Source organism: Nannospalax galili, unplaced genomic scaffold (genome assembly GCF_000622305.1).
Source record: "Nannospalax galili isolate Female #2095 unplaced genomic scaffold, S.galili_v1.0 scaffold538, whole genome shotgun sequence".
NCBI lineage: Eukaryota > Metazoa > Chordata > Mammalia > Rodentia > Spalacidae > Nannospalax > Nannospalax galili.
This window is the reverse complement of record NW_008343842.1, coordinates 5,064,681-5,077,195: the sequence shown is the minus strand read 5'-3', so window position 1 is coordinate 5,077,195 and position 12,515 is coordinate 5,064,681. Positions and strand designations below refer to the sequence as shown.

The 12,515-nt window shown below is 46.6% G+C and overlaps 1 protein-coding gene across 3 annotated transcripts in view; it reads left to right on the top strand.

Annotated features, from left to right (window-relative positions):
* Itpr3 (inositol 1,4,5-trisphosphate receptor type 3) overlaps positions 1-12,515 on the top strand; it is a 76,462-nt gene that overhangs the window by 25,144 nt on the left and 38,803 nt on the right. For all 3 annotated transcript variants that reach the window (XM_029566919.1, XM_029566917.1, XM_029566918.1), the window contains one exon: positions 11,881-12,002. In XM_029566919.1, the coding sequence (XP_029422779.1) occupies positions 11,881-12,002 (122 nt within the window). The remainder of the gene's footprint in view (positions 1-11,880; positions 12,003-12,515) is intronic.

The window sequence follows — 12,515 nt, the reverse complement described above, 5'->3', positions numbered from 1 at the left end:
GTTGGTGAAGGGGAGGACTATCTGAACCTTAACATTCCAGCCTTTTGTGTTATAGGCTAGGGGGCGTCATTGTCATCTTGCTACTTCCTGCTGGACAGGGGTCGACATGGGCGGGGGCTGGATTAGGGGTCGGTCAGACAGCGGGGGTTCCCTCTTCATGCATCTCAACAGGGTCCTCAATGGTTGACAGGTGCTTGTATACATGTGGAGGGAAGGAAAGTAACAACTGATTAAAATTAGTACGAGAGTAAGAGTTTTTAGATTTTGGTCCTGAAAATATCTGAAGAGGCAAGGAGCAACGGTTAGCACCAAGGTAATAGCTCATTTTTCTTCTTTCTTTTTTTCTTCTGCCAGGGCTGAACTTGAGAGTGATGGACTCAGGATTTGTTTTCAGGCATTTTGATAGCTGTTGGAGTGGCTAGATTCAGTGTCAGTTACCCTTCAAAGGCTTTAGATAGGGAGAGAAAACAAATTTAGCCATCATTTAATTTTTCAGGCTAGAACAGTAGTGGGTTGCCTCTCTTAGCTGTAGGTGGGCACTACAGTATTGCAGACCAAGATTTGAAGTCTTACACCTGAGTAACGTCTTATTAGGAACAAAATCATCAATGAGAGATAATTTTCTAGATAACATAAGAACTTTCGTCTAATGTCTGGGTTGTGTAATCCCTTGAACCCTTAAAATATATTGATGACTTTAATTTTTGGTTATACTTTCCTTTTGGGTGTTTAAGACCATACTGTTGGCCCAAATCAATTTATTTTTACTCTTAAGGTCGTATGAAGATTTGGTCCTCAGAGGTCACATGGGCTTGGGGGGGGGAGCCCCTGGCTCCTCAGGCTTTTCTTTTACCAGTTCCATCTATGTGAAGATAAGTCAAAAGGTCCTGCTTGACCGGGGCTTTGCTTGGAAGCATGGAGGAAATGTTTCCTCTGTGTTGACCCTCCTCTTTGCAGACTGGACATTGGTTTAAGTCCATCTTCTGGGGTCTCCATGGCTTCCTTGAACAAGAGGACAGGTGACTCACCAAAGTTACAGGACATTTCAAGAGATGTGCCATAGCCCCTGGAACTTGTTTGACCTCGGAAGGCAAGGAACAAAAATTTGTCCCGTTAAGTCCCTCTGACCAGATTAATATAGGCCTTAAAGTTTGGCTATTAAACATCCAATAAGGTTAGTTACACCAGTCTGGTACATTAATTACCATGTGTATGTAGATAGAGCTTGGGCAACATCCTTAAATAAACCTTGACTAGACATCCTTAGACTAGTTAACTAAGCTGCGACCTTAGAAATTTTAAGACAGTCTACATATTATCTTCGCACCTGTGTCATGCAATGCTGTGGAGGTCAGAAGAGGGCTTCAGATTCCCCTGGAACTGGAGTTAAGGACGGTTCTTAGCCACCATGTTCATCCTGGGAATCGAACCCGGATCCTCTTCCAGAGCAGTCAGTGCTCTTAACCGCTGAGCCATCTCTCCAGCCCCTCATTTCCTTTCTTAATAACCATGAGACATAATAACTAATAAAATTTCCATCTGTTGTGAGAATTCTTTTCCTGGGGATACTAAACAATGTTTTTCCCCTTTTTAGGTTGTAATATCAAACCAAAGTTTGATTACATTAAAGTTTTTCTGGGGAACTAATGAATTCACTGAGCTTACTTACAGAGATGACTGAGGGGTTGCTGAGGTATATGAGTGACCTGAGAGTATTTACATTGGAAAGCCTTAACCCAGGATCAAACCTTCCCTTCCTAGCCTTTTCCAGATAATATACTTTAGTCCTCCTCAAACCCAGGAGACCATATGATTAGGGCCAAATTACATACAGTTGGCTGGGAAGACCAGCTGGATACTCAGGTGAAGGTCCAATGACCCTGTTTAGACTTCATAACTGTTGGTGTGGGAGAGATGGGAGGGGTGTCCTGTCCATGAGGGGACACAGGGGCAGGGGTATTGGAGGCAGGGTCTGGAATCAAAGTAGAAGTTAGATACAGGAGGGATAAATGGGTTATTTGAGCTAGAAGCCAGAATAGGGGAGACTAGGGAATATTTGACAAGGAGGTGTTTAAGGTTTTGGATATACTCAAGTAGAGGAGAGTTAGTGGAAGGAGAGCGGGTGATGGACTTAGAGTGGCGCTGGAGAGGGGGAAGGTCGTGGTGTGGAGAGGGAGTTCGAGTTGGAGAAAGGAGGTGAGATGGGTTGGGCCCTGGAATGGGAGGCAAGGGAGAGTATAGCCAGGGGAGAGCATGGGGAGGGCTTGGCTGTGCCTCAGGCTGGGAAGCAGGAGGAGGTTGGGGGTGGGTCCTAATTGGAGGCAGTTCATTGGCTATGGTAGGATCAAAAGCTGAGGTGGAGGGATAGGCAGGAGGAGGTGGGGTGGAGGCCCCTGGTGGGTTGGGATCCTGTGAAACTGTCTTAGCCAGAAGAACCTGATGGGAAGAACATGGGACCCAGAGGGAGGGATTAGCACGGAGATCAAAGGAAGCTTGGATGTATGGTAATTTGGACTGTTGCCTTTACAATGGCAGAAATTTTCTAAATCTCTCAAAATATTGAAGTTTAAGGTTCTGGTGTCTGGCCAGAGTTATTATCTAACTTGTACTGAGGCCAGGCAGTGGTGTACAGGAACTTCAGGCGTTTTGGCCTAATTGTATCCGAAAGTCCTAGTTGTTTTAAGGATTTAAGAAGACAAGCAAGAGGTGTGAGACCCTGAGACTTTGAGTGGGTGGTTCTCTGACTAAGTACAGAGTGAAGAGGAGCTAGAGAAAGAACCGAGCAAGTGGGTAAGATGTAGAGACTGAGCCAAGCAGGAAGGAGACAAAGAAAATCCTCTCTCCATAGGGAGTCTGGGCAGGAAAGTGCAGTAGATGAGGAAGAGAGAGAGACAGGGAGGGAGTAGGAGGAGAAGGGGTTTGGCATCGGTCACGCAAAACGAGAACGAGGAGAACCAGGCATCAAAACAAAGCCTCCTTTTTTTTTTGTTGTGTGGGTTCGACAGTATTTTTGAGTTATTTCCAAGTCCCAGAAGGTGGCGTCCCACAGTTAGATCATCAGGGAGAGGAAAGGCGAGATCCTGTCCTGGACAGGAAGTAGTGCATGTTCCTATCTCTGGAAATAGCATCTTATATCCAGAGAAAGGAAGGAAAGGGTTTTCTGACACACGTGTGATTTCGAGGCAAATGAGAGGAGCAGAAAACCCTGCAATGAGAGCGTGACATGACCAGCCAGTAGATGGAGACAAAGTACAAGGAATGGGATGGGAGAAAAGTGGAAAAAAACGCAGTGAACCAGAAGGGAGGGAAGCTTGTGGAACAAGTTGATCCCAAGGTTTAGTAGAGGCTGAGGGAAGAGGAGCCCCAGAAGGGTGGTGGTTTAGTAGAGGTTTAGTAGAGCCCCAGAAGGGCAGTGGTGAGAGAGAGGGAGAGAGAGAGATAGGGAGAGAGAGAGTGATAGGGAGAGAGGTACTTAAAATTAACTTCTATATTTTAGTACCAGGAACCATGTTGTAGATTAAAGAGAGAATATTTTGGCTGAAAAAAATATTTTGGTGTTAATTTAACATTTTTAGTTTGCATGAGATTTTACTTAAAATTAATATGATACCAAGTAAATTAATTTTAAGAAGCATAAATTTATGTTGACTGTATATACATATTTAGTTATATAGTCTTTGCTGAGAATGTGGTTGGTTCATCATTTTTAAACCAAAACACCTTTGAAGTAGACAAACAAAATGAATACATCTTAAAACACCGTGAAAGTAAACAAAAAACAAAATGGTATTCAACAAATAGGATTTTACCCAACCAGCTTAGATGTCATTTTGTATAGGTAATTAGTGGTCTAAAGAAAGAGTTAAGTTTCCATATAGATTTGAGGTAGCATCTTTTTTTTTTTAAGAGCGAAATAACTGAAGGAAGTTAATAAAACCTTGTAGGAGGCAGGAAAGACAAAAGGAAACATTAACAGATTAGGTTAAGAATAAATAAAATGTAAATAGTACTGAAAATAATTCCATTAGCTAGTTTCATTATAGTCAGTAATACCCCCTGTTGAAATTAATTTACACCTTAGCGGTTCTCAACTGCACAGTGCCTTTACTCAGGCTGTTCTGTTGTTCTCCTCCTTGTCACAGGGTCTCAGGGCCAGCCTGAACCTGGAAAAGTCTTGGAGAACACATCTTGAGATAATAGGCTTGAGTCTAAAGTGGAAGGGCCAATCCCATTTCCAGAGTCAGTGTCTCAGTGAGCTCAAACAGCACATGACAATTTACCAATATAATATTACCCTGACAGGACATACCACTATGCCCAGCCTTGGCCTTTATAAAAAAATATTTAGATTTAAATTATTTACTTATTTATTTGTTTATTTATTTGTGTGTCTGTATGCCTGAGTGTGGGTTTATGCATGTGTATGTGTGTGGGTGCCTGCATAAATCAGAAGAAGGTGTTGGATCCCCTGAAGTTGCAGGCATTTGTGAGTTACCTGACATAGGAGCTGGGAACCAAACTCAGGTCCTGTGAAAGAGCAATACACACCCTGAGCCCCTTCAAGCCACCATACTTAATTTTTATCCCATGAATTTAAATTTATTCCAGCCTACTATGTGTTAAATCTTATGAATTTAAAAAATAGGTTTTTTTTGTGGTTCTGGGGATCAAAGTTTAATATATTTTAATGGCAAACTTATGGGGATAGCACAGAAGACAGACAGTGTTAGAAACATGTGCTTGCCTGCAGGGCATCTAACAATAATGGCAAACGGATGGGCTGGATCTAGGGTAAAAATACTGAAGATACCCTTGGTCTGCCATCCATGAGGAATTTACTTGTTTTTTAAAAATCCCAGCTGGACACGGTGGCTCATATCTATAATCTTAGCACTGGTGGGAGTCTGAGGGAGGAGGATCACCCCAAGTTCAGGGCCAGGCGAAGTTACAGAGTTCGACCCTCTTCTCAAAACAACAATGACAAATCTGAATGCTGGATCTTCCAGAGAAATTTACCATTTGTTTATAATCGAAGTAAAACTGAACGGCTCAAGCTTGTTCACTGAGATACTTTGACTTGCTGTAATGCTTCCCGTATGCATTTAAAATCCTCCCATGACTAGAGAGATGACTCAGCAGTTAAGAGCACTGGGTGCTCTTGCAAAGGATCCTGATTTGGTTCTCAGCGCCCACATGGTGGTTAACAACCTTCTGTAACTCCAGTTCCAGGGGATCTAACACCCTCTTCTGTCTGCCACGGGCACTGCACGCACTGGTGCACTCATATACATGTAGGCAAAACACTCACATACGCAAAATAAAAATAAAATATGAAAAAAATCTCCCAGTGAAGTCTGACATGGTGGCACAAGTCTCGGCTACGTGGGAACTGAGTGAGGCAGGAGAATTGCTTGAGTTCAGGGTTTCTGGATTTGCCTGGGCAATATTGCCAACCTTTTCTTTTTTGAGGCAGTGTCGTATGTAGCCAAGGCTGGCCTCAAACTCACTATATATCAAATGGTGACCTTTAACTTGTGATCCTCCTGACTCTTCCTCCTGAATGCTGGGATTACAGGTGTGCCTCACCGTGCCTGATTTACGTGGTTCCGATTCAAGCCCAGGGCTTTGTGCCAGCTAGGCAAGTACTCTACAAATTGAGTTACATCCCCTGCCCAAGACCCTGTCTTAAAAAAATATCATAAATACCAGGCTGGAGAGATGCTCATCAGTTAAGAGCACTGGCTGTTCTTGCAGAGGACCCAGGTTTGATTCCTAGCACCCACATGGCAGCTGTCAGCCATCTGTAACTCCAGTTCCAGGGGATCCAGCACCTTCTCCTGACCTCCTCTGGCATTGCCCGAGACACGGGTGCACTTACATACATGCAGGCAATACACTCATATACATAAAACAAAAAGAATAAAATCTAAAAGAATATAAATACAAATGAAATTGGCAAAATTGCCAATACCGGATTTCTGTTCCCCCAGTTTTCTATTTGGCGACTTAGGTGCCATGATGTGGGGTGAGTGGGAGGGGGGAGCTAGTGTTCAGAACTCTTAATAACAGGAAGAAACTGGAGTAGGGCTCAGAGGTACCACTCACTTAGCTTGCCTGAGGCCCTGGGTTCAGTCTCCAGTACAGCAGGAAAACAAATTAGAAAAGTATGCTTTCCACTGTCTATTTTACAAAATATAGCATTTGTTTAAGAGAGTACATGTTCTCAGCCCCTTCCATCTGTAATCCATCACTAGGGAGGCTGAGGCAGGAGGATAACTGGGAATTCAAGGATAGCCCAGAGTACAGAGTGAGAGTTTATCTCAAGAAAACAAACAGGCTGGAGAGATGGCTCAGCAGTTAAGAGCTCTGCCTGCTCTTACAGAGGACCCATGTTCAGTTCCCAGCACCTTCATGGCATGACCTAACTTCCTCTTCTGGCCCCTGTGGGCACTGCACAACATGGATGCATTTACATACATGTAGGCAAAACACTCATACACATAAAATATAAACAAATAACTAAAACAAAGCTGGGCATGGTGACACACATCTTTAGTCCCAGCACTTGGGAGGCATACGCAGGTGGATCTCCGTGAGAGATCACAGAAATCCAGGCTACCCTGATCTACATAGTGAGTTCCGGGCCAGCTGGGGCTACAGAGAGATCCTATCCCAAAAAGCCAAAACAAATATCCACAAAAGTCCAACAAGCAGGAATTTGATGAGATGGCTCATCCAGTCAAGGCACTTGCCACCAAGCCTGATGAACCGAGTCTGGTCTCTGGAACCCATTTGACAGAACTGATTCCGCTGTTGTCCTCTGACCTTGACATGTGCACTGTGGCATGATTGTGCACACCTCCCCCCCCGCCCCAAATAAGTAAATGTAATAAAAACCCTAACAAGCAAACAAAAAGTTTATTCTGGGCCAAGCATGAGTGAACATGCTGGGGAACACAGATTGAGATTGATGCCCTAAAGTAGCACATTCAGCCCTGGAAGAGGTTACATGAACTTTCATAGTCACACAACCAAAGAACGTTAAAAAAAAAATCAGTATGTTTACCAAATACATCCGTGAGAACATGAGGCCAGCAGTCACAGCAAAGTGGGGAATCTGTGGTAGGTCTCAGATGCTATCTGATGGCGTTCTTTGCTCTGGGGTTGGTGAAAGGTAGTGGTCTGCAGTTAAGGCACTCCGAAGGTTTTGCCTAATGGTCACAAAGATCAGTTACAGAGGCAGGTGATACATGGTTGTCAGGGGGACTCAAGATCACTGGGGTAATTTAGTCTGTAGCATATAGTCTCAAGTTATAGCATTCCACTGTGCCACCATCACGAGTTCAGTCAGTCAGCTGGCCCCCTCAGTGCAGGTGTGACTTTTCACAGAGTTTCAGTGACCACGTCAGCTCATAAGGCATCTGTGGTGTACTGCATGCACATGTATGCTGCTTGCTGGTTGGATGTTTTTTTGTTATTATAATTTGACGTGGGTAGCACACAGATAGATGTCTTCAGCAAGACTGCCCAGCCAGGCATGGTGGCATACCCACAATCCCAGCTAGTTGAGGGACTGAAGTAGGAGGATTTATAGTTCAAGGCTAGCTTAGCAGTATAGCAAGACTCGGTCTCAAAAGCACCCCGCACCCAACAAAAAGACCCTGGCCATCCAGATGGGTCTCAGTGTGTGTTCTATAGAGCGCTCACAGCTGCACCCCCAAAGCGCAGAGCTATTAACGATTCTGAGCAATTAGAGCACTGGGCATTGGAAGAGGAGTTTTGAATCAGTTTTGTGGACTCTTCTTTTTGAGACAAGGTCTTAATTCATAGCCATGTCTGTCCTGGAACTTGCAGTCTTCCAGCCTCTGCCTCCCTAGTACTGAGATGACAGGTGTGGACCAGTTATGTCCAGTTACCTGGGGTGCTATGGTACCCAGGGCTATAACATGTGGTTTCTCCATCCCGTGAGTAGAGGGCACGCTCTTGCAAAAAAGGATTTATAACGAGTTACTTCCTGCCCACTGCAGTCAGTTTGTAGGCAGTTTATTTCCAGCAGCCGTGGTGTGGACTCTGTATGTACTCCGCTTTTTAGCAGGTCACGCTAGGAAGCTGCTGTTGTGCGTGTATGTGGTGGCTGAAAGTTCAATTCTTCTGGGGTTTTTTTGGAGCTAGGTCTCAGCTCTGGCTGGCCTGGAACTCCTCCATTTTGCAAACCAGAAAGTGTCTTGTTAGGCAGCTGTTCCCCAGCCCCCTCCAGTCCCCAGCGTCCAAGTCTGCTTTCAGTTTCTGTGACTCTGGCCATTTAGTAAAAAACAGGCAGGATTTTTCTTGTTCGTGATTGGTGTGACCTCTTAGCACAGTGTCTTCAAGGTATAGCCATGTGTGTGCATATGGTGGGTGAGAAAATCACCCCTCCCCCACCGTGTTTGTGTATTTTGAGGCATGGCCTCATTCTCTAACCCTGGTTGGCTTTAAACTCATTGTATAGCCTATGTTGACCTCCAACTTGGTGGTAATCCTCCTGCCTCAGACTCCCAACTGTTGGTATCACAAGCATGCATTATTGTACCTGGCTTCAGCACTTTCCTTCCTTCCTCCCCACTCCCCCTTCCCGACCCCCCAACAAAGTTTACCGTATATTGTAGGAGCAGGCTGGGCAGTGACCAGAGTGCTACCTGTAACCTGTTTCTCTTTTTTACTGCTGTGTGTCTCCATAGTGATTTATTTTGGGGTGTTCTCTGAGTGGCCCCATGGGCTGCTTTTCCATCCTTTCACTCCTGCACAGGGGAAGGCATGTTTGAGCCAGGCACAGAGATGTTCTTAGGACACCAGCCCCATCTAGTAAAAAGACCATCTAGTAAAAACACTTCCATGCATGTTTGCCACTTGGTCCCAATGTGCTGTTCCAGACCCTGTGGCAAGAGAATGTCATTCTTGTCGATTCACATCGTTTCTGCAGCTGCCTGGGCCTTCAAAGATTAAGCGCACCACGTGTGTGCAATGTCCATGGAGGGCAGACGAGTTCGTCAGATCCCCTGGAACTGGAGTTGGGGATGGTTGTGAGCTGCCATGTGGGTGCTAGGAATCCAACTCAGGTCTTCTGCAAGAGCAGCCAGTGCTCTTAACCACTGAGCCATCTCTCTAGTTTACCAATTTTCAATAGTGTTTATTTGGGACCTGCCAGGTAGATGAGCGTTTAGCTTGTGGGACCTGCTTCTCCACTCCCTGTGCTCCCAACAGCATCTTCATGCTGCTGAAGCTTCTCCGTTGTTATCCTTGTAAACCCAAGTGAACCCCAGTTACCCTGTAAGTTAAGACTGTGTATTCCTAGGACTGGGAGGCAGGCAGCTCATTGGTAGCATGCTTGTCTAGCCTGTGCGATGCCCCGAGAATGTATTTCTCAACCTTATCTGGACCTGCCAAGATCTGGGAGTTTGCATCTCTTGATGCTTTTTTCTTGCCTTGTGAATGATCTGTGCAGGTCATGGGCAGTCACCGGAGTCTGTTTTAGGTAATTGAGGTTGGATTCTTTTCTTTCTTAAGTTAGGGTCTCATGTAGTCCTGGATCCTCCTGCCTTTGCCTCCCAAGTGCTAAGATTACAGGTGTGCACCCCACACCTGATTTATATAGCTCTGGGAATGGAGCCCAGGGCATTGTGAATGCTGGGCAAGCGCTTACCAACTGAGCCACATTCCCAGCCCTAGGTGGACCTTATGTAAATGTGGTAGTCCCAGCCCCTTGCCCCAGGATATGCCCTGGACCCTCAGCCCTTCCTCCTGGCCTAGGGCCCTGCTGCCACCTGCAACTGAAGCCCGGATTCCTGGCTTCCTTTCCCCTTCCTGTCTCTCTTTAGCCCCGCAGTTTGCTGAGAAAGAAAGTTCTGGGTCCCTTCTGGAGTTCGGATTGAATTGCTTTTGGGCATTGTGCACTGTTCAGTGCATGAGTGGAGAAACTCAATTTTATTTATGCCATAAAATCTTCTGACATTCGAAAAGTGTGGGCAGGGCTCGGAGGAAGCTTCCTGCGGGGGCAAATCTGGATGGATCAGACAAGTCCTGGGAGATAGTGGACTAGGAGTGGGAAGATAGCTCACTTCTCCTCTCCTGGGTGTGCCCTGGGGCAAGGGGAGCTGTGCTTACAGGCTCTGACTCTTCAGTGCCTTGTAAATTTCCTCTCATGGGGCTTGACCAACCTTTATTTTGTTTTGTTTTGGTCTTTTTGAGATAGGGTCTCCCTGTATTCCTGGCTGGCCTGGAACTCACCATGTAGACCAGGCTGGCCTCAGTCACAGAGATCTGCTTGCCTCTGCCTCTCGAGTGCTGGGACTAAAGGTGTGTGCCACTCACTGCCTGGCTCAACCAGCCTTTAAAGAGTTGGATGGGGGGCCTGGGAGATGACTCAGTGAATTAGAGGGAATACTGCTCTCACAGAGGACTTGAGTTCAGTTCCCAACCCCCATGCCTGCTGATGCATAACTGCCTGTAACTCCAGCCCCAAGGGATCTGATGCCCTTTTCTGGCCTCTGCTGCCACCTGCACTCATGTGCACGTAGCTGCATACATACACATACACATAATTAAAATAAAGGGGCTGGAGAGATGGCTCAGTGGTTAAGAGCACTTACTGCTCTTCCAGAGGATCTAGGTTCAGTTCCCAGCACTCATGGAGGCTAACATCCATCCTTAACTCCAGTTCCAGGGGATCTAACAACCTCTTTTGGCCTCTGCAGGCACCAGGCACACAGGTGGTACACTTACATACAGGCAGACAAAACACAACACACACAAAATAAAAATAAATGAAATCTTTAGAAAAAAATTGGGGGCTAGAGAGATGGCTGTTCTTGCAGAAGACCCGGGTTCGAATCCTAGCACTCACATGGCAGCTAACAACTATCCGTAACTCCAGTTCCAGGAGATCCGACAGCCTCTTCTGTCTTCCTCGGGCATTGCATGACACTGATGCACTTACCTATATGCAGGCAATACACGCATACACATAAAATTAAAAATAAAATATTTTTCAAAAGAAAAACAATCTTAGCTGGGCATGGTGGCACACGCCTTTAATTCCAGCACTCAAGAGGCAGAGGCAAGTAGATCTCTGAGCTCAAGGCCAGCCTGATCTACATAGTGAGTTCCAGGTCAACTGGGGGGTATAAGGAGCCCCTGTTTCAAAGACCTCCGTGGCATTGCATGACACAGGTATACTCACATACATGCAGGCAATACACTCATACACATAAAATAATAATAAATAAAATATTAAAAACACTATTACTACTACTAATAATAAAACAAAGTCTTAAAAAGTTGGATAGGGAGCCTGGGAGATGGTGCAGTGGGTAAGGATGCTTGCCATCAAGCCTGGGAACCTGGGGACATGGCAGAGCTCCAGCCTGGCCTGGAGAAATAGAGCCCCAGCTGCATCCTGAAGACTGAGCAGAGTCCTCATCCACGTGGTGTGCCTTTTTAGAAGGGTCCCCGTCATGGTGGGTGTGCAAGGTGGGCTCAGCAGGAATTGTCATTTGCCCCCACGCCCTTCATGCTCTCTTAGTTCTGTCTGCACCCCCCCCATAGCTGGGGTTACAGACTTTTGTGGGGATGCCCATCTTGTAATATAGGTGCTGGGATCCGAACTCTAGTCCTCATGATTGGTGCAGCAAGCTCTCTTAACCACGGAGCCACCACCTCTCTAGCCCCCGAGGCTCTAGTCTCTGTGGTGTTCTTTGAGTACTTCCTGTCCAACCCAGTGGGCAGGAGGGTGGAGGGGCCTAGCAGAGCTTCGAGAGGGTGGAGGGGGCTGCGGACTGGGATTCTGCCAGGGGGTCCTGAGCCCTGACTGAGCTCCTTTCCTCCCTCCCTCCCTGCCCTGTCCAGATTGCCTCTTCAAGGTGTGCCCCATGAACCGCTACTCAGCACAGAAGCAGTACTGGAAGGCTAAGCAGACGAAGCAGGACAAAGAGAAGATCGCTGACGTGGTGTTGCTACAGAAGCTGCAGGTGTGTGCGTGCGTGCACCAGGAAGTAGGGGTGCATGCGAGGGGTCATTGGGGGCCCCACAGATAAGCTGAGGATTCTGAAAAGAGACTGCAGTAGAAGGCTAGGAGTGGGGGCGGGCAGGGATTGAAGTGCCCACCTGGTGACCCAGAGTCTGTATATACTCTTTGTGCTAATTACGCGGTGGTCATGGCCATATACCAGGGCACATGGCTCAGCGATTAGATATGGACATGCTGTGCAGTGACTCAGCTTGGTTCCTTGGGCACATGAGTAGTGCTGTGGTACTTCACGGGTGGGTGGCCATAGGCTCCTATGGGCCGGAGCGCAGCTCCCATGTTGGCAGTTTGTTTGGTCAGAGCGCAGACCTGGTCCAGTGCTGTTGCTGACAGTAGGAAGCTTGGACCTGGGTCTTCAGCATGCAGCCTGCCTCTGAACTCTTGCTTCCTTCAGCCCCCTTCCCCTGCACCCCACTACCCTGAGAGGGTGGGACTGAGGGTGGACTGGTGGGTCCTA